Consider the following 12,111-nt stretch of genomic DNA (forward strand, 5'->3'; position numbering starts at 1 on the left):
GCACAGCAGTAAACACGACCCTTTTTAATGGTACATTTTCTCATGTATTTATATTTACACCACATCCCATGTTTGTGGAGTTGGCTTTGTAACTGAGAGAGAGGCTGATGCATCCAAGCTGAAATCTGAGTGCCAGGATCCAGAACAGAGTCTGGGTTTATGATGTTTTCTTTAACATTAAGATGACGACACTCAGTCATGATGTGGAGTGTTGGCTGATATCGCAACCATAACACATCCTTTAACACTAAGCTTATATCATATTATATCATAGGTGCTCAAAAATATGTTAAAAACATACCATGGTGTGTAGTAGTGTGTCATGGTGACAGTCGATGAGGAGACTGAGTGTGGCAGGCAGTGACCTGCACTCATGCATTACTGCACACACGCTGCATGTGCATGGAACCACATTAATGAACAAAGGATCCTGAGGACATCATTCAGATCCAACCAGATCCTCCTACATTTGTTATTTCACATTCTGTTGAACGTACGTATTGACCATTGAAACTGTGTGTGTCTGTGTGCGCGCAGGTGTACGGTGTGTTTTATGCCACCTCCTTCCTGGACTTCTACCTCAGTCCTCGTCAGGTGCGCACACCCTCTGTCGGCCTCACAGTGACCGTAGACAGCGATGAGCAGTTTCTCTTCCTGGTGAGTCTTTCCTCCGTTCTTAAACACGCCTCTCTAAAGGAACATTCCAGAATCTCACACGTGTGTTTCACGTGTTTGAGTACCTGCCGTTTCTGAACTAGAGATGGCACGATACCACTTTTTTATGTCCGATACCGATATTATAAATTTGGATATCGGCCGATACCGATATGAATCCGATATAGTGTTTTTTAATCAATAAAACAGTTTTTTAATATCTTGCTGCATTTTGTATAAGTTGATACTCAAGTTTAAATAAACAACAACACTAAAGCTATTCTGTTATACCTGTATGCAAAAAATACAACAAAATATTTCATAGCTCAGCAAAACTGATCAATCTAATAAACTTAAACCTGCTCCATCCTCCCTATTCTGGTATTTTAAAGAGTAAGCAACCTAATCAATAGGGCTCTAAAACTCCCATCAAAAAAAAAATAGGGAACCACCCCCCACCTCATGATGCTTAATCGATTACTAGGGTATATTAGACTTAACAGTTACTATATACAGTAATGGACTTCTATACTTTTTACATCAGATTAAAACTTTGGGTGTAAGATTCAGATAATTATTAAAAGCTAGACATTTTAAGTGAGAATAAGAAAGAAAAGTATGTCTTTGTGCCCCTTTTCCCTGTTCATGCCCTATCGGCCCCCCTGGCTAAACTTTGCTAGATCCGCCCCTGCACAGTTACCAGCGTCAGCTACGTAGAAAAAGATCCTGGAGTAGAAAGTAATATTAAATAAATTCTAACAACAGCTGATCAAGCTTAAACGTGCTGCTGTTGTTCAGCCGCTGGTTTCCTCTTTCTGGTGCAAAGTGGGCCAAAAACAAACAAGAGACACTGACTCGCACAGAAAAGCCGATCAGCTGATCATTGATCAGTTTCATGATTGAAGTAGCAGCAAGAAGAGGCAGTCGCTCCATATATCTGTTGTTAAGCTTAACGCTGGAATGCTTCACAAACATTCAGAGATGAACTTACACACTTGCTTTCTTCTCTCTGGGATAACTTTCTCGGAGATGAAATGCCGGGTTGGTAGCGAAGCTACAAATGCTATCCAGACCACCGACAGGTCTTGTACGCCACAGCCTCTCTATCACGTGACGCACACTGCTCCGACGTGCTAACGTTATGAGCAGAGTTACGCCATGCCGCAAGTTTTGTGAGGTGCTTTTTTTGATATTTAATGGATCGATTACATTTTTTTTATTTCTCTCCGATATTCGATCCAGTAATTTAGGTCAGTATCGGCCCAATACCGATACTTAATATCACATCGGTCCATCTCTATTCTGAACACGGCGCCGCTCCGTGCTGTTGCTCTGAGAAAGTTTGCTCGTGGCACGAAGCCAGATCACTTCCAGAAGAACTAGTTAGTGTGACATGTGAGAGTAAAGGGAAGGGCGAAATCTCCCACCTGAAAACACAAAAAGCGCAGGAGTGGAAATTATTCAGCGTTAAGTTTAACGAGCGCAGGTGCAAATGCAGCTGCGATCGTCTCCACAGCTGTGCTGTCACGTCTGTGCTTGACGGTGGCGACGCGAGCAGGTGATCTAAGCTTAGTAGTGAAGAATAAATTAAAATGCAAACACAGTTTTCAGACTAAACTGGAATAATAACGAGGGTTGAAAGCAGGCACGCCAGAATCACGGAGCCAGCCTGCTGAGTGACTGCAGCGTAGGCTGCCGTTCCCAGTGTGAAGGGGAATATGTTCCAGCACACGTTAGACTTATTACGAAGCATGGACGTGAACATTCAGAGTCACCGACCCTGAATGCAGAATGATCCAGGCCTTGGTACAGCCCCTCAGGTTATCCTCCACCGAAACGAGCTTTCAACCCCGTAAGGCCTGCTTCCCCTTAAAGCTCATTTATGTTGTCCCTGAAAATTTAAACAGTGAGAGACATCTGCGCTGATTCATAGAGGAGGAGAAACCCAAACTGAAAATCAGAATGAAACACTTTAAAAATGATCGTATTTATTACACAGTTTCATTCACGTGTATTTGCTGAAACTAGTCATTTCTGTTATTCGAACCGTTCTGTAAATGAACTTTTTACACTGCACATCCAGATACTTGCACGTCGTATTCAGCACTGCATCTATGATGGTGGTGAGAGGTCACCATCACAGGTGAGAGGGTCAGAGAAGTATACAAGTGTTAGAGTAACATCTGCTCCCAAAGCCTTTTTCATGGAAGGCGTTTACCAGCATGGCTTCATGGTAGAAGAATCCATCAGGGCCACATCCCAGCTTTTTGAAAATGAATTCATATTTTCTCACTTTAAACATTTGATATTTTCTTGATGTCTTCTAATATGAAGAAAAATGGGATTAAGCGATTTGCAGACCGCCACATTCTGCTTTTATTTACATTTTACAGAGCACTCCAGCATTCACAACTGGCTGTGTCTCTTTTGGCCATATTGTGTATGGGTAACATGACTCGGTCACTAGCCATGATCTGTGTGTTCTCTGTTCAGGTGCGGGTTGTTGCTCCCTTCCTGGGTCCTCCCTCTGACTACGCTGTGGTGAAAATGATTCCCAATGAAAAGCTGCCGCCCAGGAACCTCCACCGTGTGCGAGTCGACAAAACTCAGGCTACGCTCAAGTGGCAGCCCCCCTATGACAGCCCGAGCAAACCTTTGGTACACTCCTGTCTCTTATTGTGATGATGTCAAACGATCAGAACATGGGGAATATAAAGGACTCATTTCACACCTTTTAACTTGTTCATATTTACAGTTGAAGAGATAGTAGGTAGCGTTTTCCTTGTATTAACATGTATTTTACAGCGCGGCTCTGGAAGGATTGTTATTTTAACCAAACAGTGTGACCACAGCTGGCTTTTTGTCCTGTCTCAGCATGTGGGGGACGTTTCTGTGAAGCACATTGGTCAGATTCAGTGTCAGTGAGGGACCCTGAAATCAGTAGGGCACTCAGTTCATATAGGTTTTAGTGATTATGCCTGCTAACGTATTGTAGCAAAAGTTGTCCTGGGTGAGTAAAGCCAGCTAATTCATACGATCATCCAAGGTTGATCTGGTGTCATATCTGCTCTTTTTAAAAATTACTTAATCAGCTGATGTTAGAACATAAGCAGAGCCAGTGAAGCTAAGCTACAGCTAGCTAGCTGTATTGCTAGGAAAATCCTGAGCGGCTAGCTTAGGAGACAGACCACATTAGCTGCCAAATTACTTGGTTCATGACATGGACTTATTTTTCATGTCAAACTGTACTGATTTAAGACAATACTACAACATATGAATGTATAATATTAGCTATAACTGGCCTTTGTTTCTACAATTACAGTAAACTGCTGCTAGCTAGGTCTTGATGCATGCTCAATCATCCAGGACAGTAAATCTCCAAAAGTTGATTCTGTTCATCTGGACGTAGCGTTTTGTGGGAGAAACGTTTCATCACTCATCCAGGTGACTTCTTCAGTCTCAGCTGACTTTGATCAGTGGGTTTTGGTCAGTGGTTGTTGATCAATGGTCATGAGAATTTGCATAATTAAGATTAAGGAACTGACCTCCCAGCCCATTGTTCCTTCAGTGGGCTGGTTTCAGTCATTATGCAAATGTCCTGTTTATAAGATTGAAACCTGCAGTCAGCTGAGACTGTCTCTCTTCCACAGCATGTCTTTATCCTGTCTTCCTTCTCTCACCCCAACCAATCACAGCAGATGGCCCCGCCCCTCCCTGAGCCTGGTTCTGCCGGAGGTTTCTTCCTGTTAAAAAGGAGTTTTTCCTTCCCACTGTCGCCAAAGTGCTGCTCATAGGGGGTCATGTGATTGTTGGGTTTTTCTCTGTATGTACGAAGCGCCTTGAGGCGACTTTTGTTGTGATTTGGCGCTATATAAATAAAAGTGAATTGAATTGAATAAGATTGAGGAAACCTGCGGTCAGCTGAGTCTGAAGAAGTCACTTGGATGAGTGACGAAACGTTTGTCCCACTAAACGCTTCGTCCAGGTGAACAGAATCAACTTTTTGGAGTGCTGCTAGCTAGCTGTAAATTAGCTACAGAACATGTTTATGGCAGTATTTGTTCCTTTGTCTCATCCATGTTGTCATTCTAATAATACTCATACTTGAGCAGAGATAACAGTGTAAGATGTCGATGGTGACCATTCACGTATCCTGAACAACACTTAACACGGCAGTGAGTTAGTGCTGTAGCAGATGCTCCAGCTGTGTTCAAACGTGTATGAAACACAATCCTGTAACTCAGCCGATAAAAAAGAATGACCTCGCAAATATATTATTACCTGATACGTCACAGCTTTTAACATCCACCTGATCTTGGATTCCCGTCTTGTTTCTTTAGACATATGCAATACACATGCGGGATGTGATTCGTAAGGTGGAGCGGGACTACAAGCTGACCACCCAGAACAACACAGTGGAATACGTGCTGAAAGGCCTGGAGCCTGGAGGGCGATACAGCATCTCTGTGCGCCTGCGAAACATGAGCAAGGAGGCCAGCTTCACCCTCAGCACAGGTATAACTGTGTGACTTCAAAACTCACAAACTCTTCAGTCACTGATCAACCGCCAACTTGTCCTAATCCAAGGAGGTTGTCCTCATATTCTTGCTCTAGTGTGACTGAGCTGTGACTGCCAACAGCCATGTGAGCATCGTGGAGTATAAATGGAGTACATCACAAACAAACCAGAAACACACACTTACAAACTGTAACCTCACTGATGTTTTTAGCCTGTGATTTGTAAATGACCAAAGCTTCTGTTTGGATGGAAACTGTTACTGTTACAGAGGTGCATATCGGCTCTAGTTAACACTGACTGTTCAAAGGCCTGTTTGAAATCAGACAGAAACACGTTGACTGGCCTGAAATAGTAATGCAGATGTGATTCAACTGTAAATAGATGTCTAATTGTTCCTTTTGAATACGTTTAGTTTCATTAAAAATAAAAACATTAGCAATAAAGAAAGAACTCTACATTAAACACATTTATAGCTGAATTTGACTGATAGCTTGTTGCTGTTGTTTTTTAAATAAGGAGTAGTGATCACAGTAATCTCAGTACTGTGATCACTTTGACACAGTGTCTGTTCTTTTTCTCCCGTCACACACAGAGAGCTGCAGCAGCCGGCGTTGTGCATGTTTCAAATCTAAATATTCTTTTACCAACTAGATGAACTCATTTAATCATCTGGCTGACTGATTGCACGCATCCCTAAATATGATGTCTTATGTCGCTTCGTGCAGAGCAGATTCTACTCCCCTGTGCTTACTTTTCATAAACTCTGCGTTTCCTGTGCTCGTAGTTCCTCTTACGGCGCCTGAAGCCCTGAAATTTTTGACGGAGAAGGATCACATATATCTCTTCTGGAAGAGCCTGGCTGTCCGAGAGAAGGGCTTCAATGAGAGCAGGGTGAGATACCTACAGCTAACCACTGCTTTTGAAACCAAATGTCAGTGACTGTGAGTGATAATAATGTGAGAGGTGCCACTGTTCTTACAGCAGAATGAGCTTTTCCAAGTGTTGATTTATGCTCTGCTCTTCTGCTGCTGTGGTGCTCCTCTGCCTGCTGGGGGCGCTGTTCACAGGGGTACGAAGTGCGTGTGTTTGACAGCGTGACCAACAAGACGTCGTCCCTGGGAAACACCACAGACACCTTCTTCAGGATCAGCAGCCTGCTGGTGGGACACAACTACACGTTCTCTGTCCAGGCTCGCTGCCTGCTCAACGGGCAGCTGTGCGGGGAGCCTGCAGTGCTGCTCTATAACCAGCTCATAGGTACCGCCCACACTCACCTGATGAACATTAAAGCTGTGTTGTTGCCATTCACATCTTTTCCAAGTGTAGCGTCATTAAAGAATGAATCAAAAGAAACCCTGAATCTGACAGTCTCGAGCTGCTTGAGGCACTCACCCGCTTTTTAGCATTAAATTCAGTTTGATGCTGTCATTGTTTTTAATAAAAATCACTACAAAAAAAGGTTCAAATGAATTAAAGTTATCCACAAATGTGAGTTTAAGTTGTTTGATTAGGAGCCATTTAGGAGCATAACGGCTCCTAAATCCTGGGCTGTTAGCAGCGCCTTCATGCAGCCCAGAGAAACCTAACAGTATTCCAGGGATTACAAACACTTCATTTCTTTTCTGTAAATGCTTTTTCCCCTCCTGCACAGGGACCAGCGATGCATCCCGCAGCGAGGCCCACTCAGGCGACACAGCGGCCGTGGTGGTTCCCGTCCTCTTCCTGCTGCTGCTGGCTGTTTGCGGCGGATTGGTGGTTCTCTACCTCCGACACCGGCGGCTGCAGAACAATTTTACCGCCTTTGCCAACTCCCACTACAACTCTCGGCTCGGCTCGGCCATCTTCTCCTCCGGGGATGAACTGGGTAATTATTTCTTATCGATTCGAGAAACGAGACACGAATTGGAAAACGAGGTTTTTTATAAAGGTCGTTTACATTTTAGGTTGGCGGAGGGATACATGTTTTTAATCACCTGCCACGAAGTTTCACCTTTCTGTTCAGTTTGGCATGACCTTTGACCCTAGCAGTTCAGCATGGTTGCAATAGAAGAGTCAGCCTGCCCCACCCTATGAAGCTGGTATAGCTAGCTCACGCGCTGCTAAGCTGGACCTAGCTTCCTGCTCTGACTGCAATAAAAACGTGGCCCAATGTGAAAAATGACCATAATTCTGACTTGAATTCTTACCTCAGTACGTGAGTTTCTCATTGGCTGCTTGCAGATGTTCACCATACTGAACTTCTTCTAAAGTGAAACAGCCAATAAAGCAGGGCGCATCGCCGTATGGCTGCTGTACTAGCGTGCAGTCGGGTCCACTTCTCTCTGGCGTGTTGACGTTTGAACAAATTGATTCCAACAGCCACGAAGCCACGAAGCTTTCTAAACACGCATTTTCCCTTTGTTAACAGGTGATGACGACGAAGATGCTCCCATGATCAGCGGCTTCTCAGACGACGTTCCCATGGTTATCGCATAGCGTGGCGTCCCCGTCGCCCATTTCTCTCTGTTCCCTTCTTTCCTCTCCTTCAACCCTTTAGTCCCCTTCGCTCTCCGTCAGCAGTGCGGCACGATGGAGCGCAGAGCCACCGGGCGGAAGCTCGCCACCACCCCAAAGTCATCTGTAGGAATCCACCCCAATTAGCAGAAAAACGTCAAGAAAAAATGGAAATGTGTAAAGAGAGAGAAATATTTTTCAAATGTACATTGCACTTTTTTTGGATGCGCAATAACTTATTTTTTATAATGTTAAAAATATATACGGGGGTCAAAAAAGGAGCGGGAGGAAAAGGTGGACGCTGGAGCAAACTGTGAAGGATTTGAGTTTGTGGAGCTCGTCAGGGAAAGCGTGACCCTGTCGCAAACTCGCCGTCCATAGGAGGCGTCCATTGCTTAAAGCCAAAATAAGCATCCCGAGGCTGGAATATAGAATGCAAAAAACACACATTTAAACACACAAACATATAGACTTACGCTGTATACACAATGTTTAAACATATTTTGGTAAGAGTACAGTTTGTCCTGTGGCGGTAGATGTGACGCTGGTGCCCTGTGAGAGGAGCTAACTGTGGATCGTGGTTCCTGTTTGTCCTGTTGACGGATCGGGACGCACACAGGTGACTGGTGGCATCACGTAGGTACACTCTTCTTTTCCACCAGCAGCACCGTGTTATGTCAGTAGAGGCGGCACGCGATTGGACGATTCCTGGCTTTGACACCCTCCCATCCTGCTAGCATCGCCGAGATCACCTGAATGAATTTGTAAATATCGGCTTTTAAAATGTCCTCTTCTTGTGATGCTGCACCACGTCGTTTGGTAAAATTGAGTTCTTTTGTGTTTCGTTTGTGTTGTTCAGGACCGCGATTTATTGTCCGCAGCATTTTGCCATAGCTGTAGTGCTCAAGGAAGCGTGTTTGGGGTTCTCAGGGAACTGTGTCGGAGCAGACACCAGCCCATCACCGCGGCCGTGGCTGAGGCAGCGCCGTCCGTCTGCTGAATACCTACAGAAAAGTCCGAAGAGGTACCGGGCCGGCCGTGGGCACAGACTGCTGTGAGTGAGAGTCGGGCTCACTTTGTATCTCGTCGTTTTATTGTTCATTTGGCATCTTTTTAGAGAGAACTGTGTCCCTGTGGGTGGTCCCACACAGTCATAGTGGATTTTATCATGAGAAAATAAAACAGTCCATTCAGGGAAAGTTTGCAGAGCTTCACGTCCGACAGCCTGGCGTTGCATCAGGGGCAGAAAGTATATATGGATGCGTTAAATATTGTGCTCCCGCCCTCCTCGCCTGACTGTGCCGCAGTCGGTTAGCAGACGTCGGCGTGTTGCCGTGGAGCCGATGGTGTTCTTTTTTTTGTTGACCTCACTCATTTTGTTCGTAAAGACGTCTTCATGAATGTATTATGTATGGTCCCAGCTCGTTATGCTACTGTCCCCACCTGTGAAGTCAGTGCACACACGCTGCTCTTCGCCCCCCTGCAGTGGGAAACAGCCTTTATGTCTCTGCATGCAAACTGCAGCTGTTCTGAAACCTTCCCATTCACTGACCCAGAGCGACAAACCGATGTTTCCTTTCGTCATCTCGTCCCTGGCTCGGATCATCAAACGGTGTCTGTGCTGACATTTTTCCTCAAGACTCGAGCTTGATTTCACGCAGCTCTGCGTCCTGTTCATGAGGCACTTTGTTCCGTTTCTTGGCCTTAACGACAGATTTTCTGGCATCGATGCTGTTTTTTGCTCTGTGGACTCGGTGTTCTCTGGTTTCTCTGTTTTGCCACATAATGCCTTATTAGAACACGTTAGGTTTCTATGTAATTTATGGTAAATGGTAAATGGCCTGTATTTATATAGCGCTTTTCTAGTCCCTAAGGACCCCAAAGCGCTTTACACAACCAGTCACACACACATTCACACACTGGTGATGGCAGCTACATTGTAGCCACAGCCACCCTGGGGCGCACTGACAGAGGCGAGGCTGCCGGACACTGGCGCCACCGGGCCCTCTGACCACCACCAGTAGGCAACGGGTGAAGTGTCTTGCCCAAAGACACAACGACCGAGTCTGTCCAAGCCGGGGCTCGAACCGGCAACCTTCCAATTACAAGGCGAACTCCCAACTCTTGAGCCACGATCGCCCCAATTTACTGTTTGTACAGTGGAACACAAGTGCACACGTATGCATACAGTCACACGCACGCACGCACGCACGCACACTTGACCCGCATGCAAGGCTGAGGAGTAATTCACTGTTAGGGCATTTGGTTAATTTTGTCAGATCACTGCTCCTTTGCGCCGCGAGACGGCCTCTTAGTGTTTTAGTCCGGTTTCACTCATGTACAGTCTTCTTATTGGTTGTTATGTGCCCGATTGCTTCTCACTTCTTTTAAAGTGGACTCTCGTGAAATAGTTTGCTTCCAAATGTCATTCGGCGACGACTTTGACCATGTTGGAAGATGTTAATGTCTTGCTTGCTCGTGTTGGAGATTGCGAGGAAAGTCAAATGTTTTGAAAACATTGTGAGCTGTTTCAAAAAAGAAAAAAATAAACTTGCTGAAAATGAAACTGTGGCCGAGTTTCTTTCAGTGCAACAAACCTGTGGACTGTTATTAAAACACATCATGTTCTCCAGCTGCGCTGCACGTGTGACTGTATTCACTGGTGAGGCATTTTAAATGTTCACAGGCGAAGTGAGGAGCACTGATTATCTCTTGATCGTGGCGCCTTGTAGTGGGTGGGATGTGTTAGGGAGCGAGTGAGCACGGTGTCCTCACAGTAGATATTAGAAGCAGGGGAAAGCATAAGGACAGTAGTGCTGTAGCTCAAAGAGTTTGGTTGCTGCAGACCAGTCAGGGTGCCTGTGCTGACCGCTGCCCACCACCGAAACCACCAATGATACAATACAATACAACTTTATTTGTATAGCACATTTAAAACCAGAGGTAGCTAAAGTGCTTCACATAATCCAATAAAACAATAGTAAAGTACAAAGGCAGATAAGCTAGCAGGTGGGAGGCACTGATTAAACAAGCACAGTACGCAGATAAGCAAGCACGACTTAACGATGAAAACAATAAAACAATATAAGCAAAAGAGAGGAAAGGGGAGGGCAAGAAAGTACACTTAAAAGGCCTGCTCTAGGAGGCCGGGGAGGCTGAGCTAAAAGGTGGGATTTCAGTCTGGATCGAGTCAGATGTGCGAATAGCATGAGGGAGGTTATTCCAGAGGTTAGGTGCGACTGAAGCAAAGGCACGGTCACCTCTGGTTTTCAGCCGTGACCCAGGTTGCACCAAAAGCAATTGGTCAGAAGATCTCAGTGTTCTAAGTAAGTAAGTAAAATTTATTTATATAGCGCTTTTCACAGATAAAAATCACAAAGTGCTTTACAACACAGGAAATGGGAATATAAAAACAATATAACAGTAAATAAAACAATGTAAAACAATAAAACTATAAAAACAGCATAAGAAGAAATTAATCAAATGCTTTTCTAAATAAAAATGTCTTCAGCTGTTTCTTAAAAGAATCAGTGGAGTCCGTGCAGCGAAGAGACAGTGGGAGAGAATCCCACAGCCGTGGTGCCACCGTCTGAAAGGCCCGATCACCACGAGTTTTAATTAAAACGAGTGCGCGGTACCACCAGCAGTCTCTGATCTAATGACCTTAAAGCCCGAGAAGATGTATGTGGTTTCAGCAGGTCAGATAAATATTGAGGAGCTTGACCATGCAGGGCCCTAAAGGTTAGAACTAAAATTTTAAAATGAAACCTAAAACTTACAGGCAACCAGTGAAGGCAGGCCAAGACTGGAGTGATATGCGATCGTCTCTTGGTGCCTGTTAAGAGACGTGCTGCAGCCTTCTGCACAGTCTGAAGACGATTTAAGGCTGATTTGTTAAAACAAGTAAAAAGGCCGTTACAGTAGTCTAAACGAGAAGAAATAAAAGCATGAATAATCATCTCAAGTTCAAACTTTGATACCATTAGTCTGAGTTTAGAAATATTCCGTAAATGATAAAAACAGCTGCTTAGAGTGCTGCTCGAGCGACATCGAGCTGTCAGACATGACACCGAGATTTCTAAGGCTTGATTTTACAGAAGGGTCTAAGAAGCTGATATGCTGTCTAATTTCTGGGACCATGTGGTCTGGAGCAATAATTAGAGTTTCTGTTTTATCAGAGTTTAGTTGGAGAAAATACTACTGGGAGTATACACGCTAAGGAGAGCAATAAGGTAGCTGGGTGCGATGTTATGGTTTTATAAGTAAGCAGTAGGATTTTAAAATCAATGCAGTATTTAATTGGAGGCCAGTGAGAATTGGGGTGATAGACTCAAACCTACTAGTACCAGTTAGAAGGCGAGCCGCTGCGTGTTGGGTGAATTGCAATCTATGAAGAAGGGCAGAATGAAGCCCAGTGTATAGGAAGTTGCAATAGTCTAACCTGG

At 44.7% G+C, this 12,111-nt stretch overlaps 1 protein-coding gene across 3 annotated transcripts in view; it reads left to right on the forward strand.

Annotated features, from left to right (window-relative positions):
• Window positions 1–11,301, forward strand: part of sorl1 (sortilin-related receptor, L(DLR class) A repeats containing) — a 93,314-nt gene extending 82,013 nt beyond the window's left edge. Inside the window, exons 42-48 of one of the 3 annotated variants that reach the window (XM_085381047.1) lie at window positions 538–657; window positions 3,148–3,312; window positions 4,995–5,169; window positions 5,958–6,064; window positions 6,241–6,430; window positions 6,825–7,037; window positions 7,581–11,301. In XM_085381047.1, coding sequence (XP_085237173.1) covers window positions 538–657; window positions 3,148–3,312; window positions 4,995–5,169; window positions 5,958–6,064; window positions 6,241–6,430; window positions 6,825–7,037; window positions 7,581–7,648 — 1,038 coding nt within the window. In that variant the 3' untranslated portion in view covers window positions 7,649–11,301. The remainder of the gene's footprint in view (window positions 1–537; window positions 658–3,147; window positions 3,313–4,994; window positions 5,170–5,957; window positions 6,065–6,240; window positions 6,431–6,824; window positions 7,038–7,580) is intronic. The other 2 variants (XM_085381046.1, XM_085381048.1) reach the window with 2 other exon arrangements.
• Window positions 11,302–12,111: the final 810 nt, after the last annotated feature.

Source organism: Rhamphochromis longiceps, linkage group LG14, assembly GCF_057381845.1.
Source record: "Rhamphochromis longiceps isolate RC_006_pf linkage group LG14, R_longiceps_female_GT1.1, whole genome shotgun sequence".
Classification (NCBI taxonomy): domain Eukaryota; kingdom Metazoa; phylum Chordata; class Actinopteri; order Cichliformes; family Cichlidae; genus Rhamphochromis; species Rhamphochromis longiceps.